General features: G+C 45.1%; 1 protein-coding gene across 1 annotated transcript; it reads right to left on the reverse strand.

The window, feature by feature from the left end:
* Positions 1-652: 652 nt before the first annotated feature.
* Positions 653-1,475, reverse strand: LOC128713133 (uncharacterized). Its single transcript, XM_053807996.1, has 2 exons — positions 1,374-1,475; positions 653-1,213 (listed from the first exon to the last, which is right to left on the reverse strand). Exons 1-2 carry the CDS (start codon positions 1,473-1,475, stop codon positions 653-655), a joined length of 663 nt encoding a protein of 220 aa, XP_053663971.1.
* Between the last annotated feature and the right edge of the window lie 1,581 nt (positions 1,476-3,056).

The following is a 3,056-nucleotide window of genomic DNA, read 5'->3' on the forward strand; positions in this document are numbered from 1 at the left end:
TCATGCAAAGCGAAAAAGTTTGTCCCTAATCTCTTCATCAAAACTGGCAATGAAGAAGATTGCTGTTGACGAGATAAAATTAAAACCGGTGGCGTGTCGGGGCGGTACCTTGCACGGAAACCTCAACCCACCACGCCATATTTAGCACATCATTTTGGCCTACGTAACGTGCAAACCACGGAAGCAACACCGCAACTACCTGTTAATAATCTTTGCAAATTAGCGTGTAACGTTATCAGCATGGCATTTTTTTTTGCGTGTGCCGTTTAGGTTTGAGTGGCCGAGTGTAGGTAAGATTAGTAGTGCACTTAGAGCACGACAAACTCGCTGTACCTGTTGGAAGGCATTATGCAAAACTTTACACATTACATGGGCTTTCATGAATTGGGCAAACGTGCGGGGAATGTTGATTTCTAGCATGTTAAATAAACGCTAGTTTGTTGTGTAAATAGTGAAAACTGATCAGAAAATAGTAAGTTAAATCTTTAAAGATTTATTGCAGAAAATTTCTTTCGCATAAAAAAATTGTCGTTTTGTTCTATAAATTTTTAATGATTTATTTTAAGTTATTTTTTTGAGCTGAGCTGTAATAAGCAGTTAGTGTAGTAGGCACGAAGACAAAAGTACACAGTAACTCACAGTAACTAGCATTTCAACCATCCGGTTCGGACTTACGGCACTCACACGGAAGTCGCTTCATAAGGCCTTCGAATGCTGGCATCCAGAAAGGGTTGATTTGCAACCGTTCATTCGCTAGCACATCTTCTTGTAAATCATCCTCTGCCACGGACCGTCGTCCGGCTAATGCTCCAAACCAGCGGTCCAGCAACCCGGCCAAATCCAGCGCCAGCGAACAGTGCACCAGAAACATTTGGGCCGTAATTGTCGCGCCCAAGCTTTGCAATCGGCAGTAGACAAAAAACTGGTGATACCATTCCTCCTCGTCCGTCAGGTACTGCAGATGGATGTCGGCTTCTGCGTGGTACATCGAAACGAATGCCGACACCACGAACAGCAGGAATGCGCCACCGGCCACTATCGCCTCGACCGTGTAGTTCAACCCCCAGCAGTCCCAGTACAGGAACAGCAGCGAATAGAACGAGATCAGAAAGTAGCTTGCGTACAGACCGCAGAACAGCATCTCGTGCGGGAACGGTTCCGGATAGTGCAGGAAGCCCTGGATGTGCAGCCCGGCGCAAATCAGGCAGCAAATCTTCGCACCGCGACGTCCAACAGCAACCGCACCACATCGTACACCGTCACCAGCAGCGCAACAAACCACACGTAGCCGAGAAAAAGAACAAATTGTCTTAACATGACAAGTCAATTTGATGGAACACGGCAGCAACAACAAACGACGCCCTCTTGCTTACGGTTTCCACCAGCTTCATTCCAAGAAAGGCCTGCTTTTCCTGCCGACGAGTGCGCTCTCGGCGCTCGGCATGGCCACTGGATCCCGCGGCAATTTCTGGCATGACTATGCAGCGCCGAATGTCCCAGCCGCTTCTGGCACAAAGCACTTATGAGCGAGTCAGGGTAAAACACCCGATAAAACGATTATTCAATATATGCAACTAACAGTCTCAACCATCTCCCGATGTATCAGGCTCGTAATTTATGGTCCCAGTTGGCATCGCTTGCACGCTGGGAAGGTGTACACGTCACGAACGAAATCCTTACCGCGCCTACTTTGACGGCTTCAATCTTTGTGTAATTACACCACCTCCAACTCCGCCCGCAAGCACCCTGCTGACTCATCGGCTCGAAGCAAAGCCAAGCAGCGGTAAAGCATCCGAGACTAGACAATATCCAGACGATGTACCCGATCTTGTAATGAAAACCGATCGATTGCGATGATTCGACAGAAAAGAAAACAGTGCGGACAACGTAATACACACACGCTGCAGGTTATCATTTCGTCAGTGTACATCACGCATAACCGAATAGGTACTGGTGCGCGCACACTACCGTATCATCTGCAACTTTTCGCCTCAGTACTCCAGCACAATGCGCAGCACGATGTAAAAATGTCTTATCACGCTAGACACAATGGTTCGGTGTTGCCTGTGTACGCAGTACGTATTCATGCCCACGATAAGGTACGAAATAATCCATAGGAAAGGACCTCCCCTCGTCGATGTCATTGCCTTGAGTCTTTGATGAGATCCCGCAAAAGGAAACCCATCTCCACGCGCTGGCTCGTAATTCAAATGTTTACTTAAGGCAATTTGTTTTTAATGGACTGGAATCCATAGCGCACAACCGTAAAACGATACCTTTCTGGTTGGCGATTAACGTGGGGTAGCATTAAATTGTATGTGTGTCCAGGCAGTGCTGGAGTGATGGACATTACGAGAGACAATAAAAATGCGTTGCTGCTTAGGCGGGCCACGTCCATCCAAATCATATCCTGGGCGGGAGTAACAGCAACGGCACAGCATCACCATCTCGTCGGTTTACCAGCAATTGAACCGGCCGGATGGATCGGTCAGCATCGTAAACCGTCGCTATAGCCGAAGGGCACCCGGTTTAGAGTCAATTAGGCTCAACATCCTGTAAGTGATATGGGCACGAACATGAAGGAATCCGGTTACAGTGCACCATTACGTTATTAAAGCTAAATTTAGACAAAACCGATCGATAAGAAAATGAATTTAAGCTGTATACTTCATACACTACGATGTACGATGAAGATTGTGTACGTTTATATTGGAAGTTGCTTTGGAAAATGGAGCGGTAATTTTACAAAAAGAAGGATAAAGTCCTGACAATATGAATGGCCATCTAAATAAACCGAATGCATTCTTTCAGAACTCTTCTACAACAGGATTTATTAAAAGTGTAGTTAATAAGATTATAAAAGTATTAAGTAGATTTTTACATCTAAAGATATTAAGAAATGTTTAGTGAATCTCATTCATATGCATAAAATTGGTGAAATATCACTGAAATCTTTTTGAATTGCTGACTCTAAATCTCTTCTCCGAAGATACATTAATCCTTAAAGCTTTTTGAAACCTCACATAATTACGAACGCTCATATATTCATGCATCTC

The sequence above is a fragment of the Anopheles marshallii genome, chromosome 3 (genome assembly GCF_943734725.1).
Source record: "Anopheles marshallii chromosome 3, idAnoMarsDA_429_01, whole genome shotgun sequence".
In the NCBI taxonomy this organism is placed as follows: domain Eukaryota; kingdom Metazoa; phylum Arthropoda; class Insecta; order Diptera; family Culicidae; genus Anopheles; species Anopheles marshallii.

Excerpts from the sequence above, each read along its gene's own strand:
- LOC128713133 (XM_053807996.1), bottom strand. The coding sequence starts at position 1,475 with ATGCCAGAAATTGCCGCGGGATCCAGTGGCCATGCCGAGCGCCGAGAG. Across the intron at positions 1,214-1,373 it reads GAATGAAGCTGGTGGAAACC|ATTTGCTGCCTGATTTGCGC; the intron begins GTAAGCAAGAGG and ends CGCGGTGCGAAG.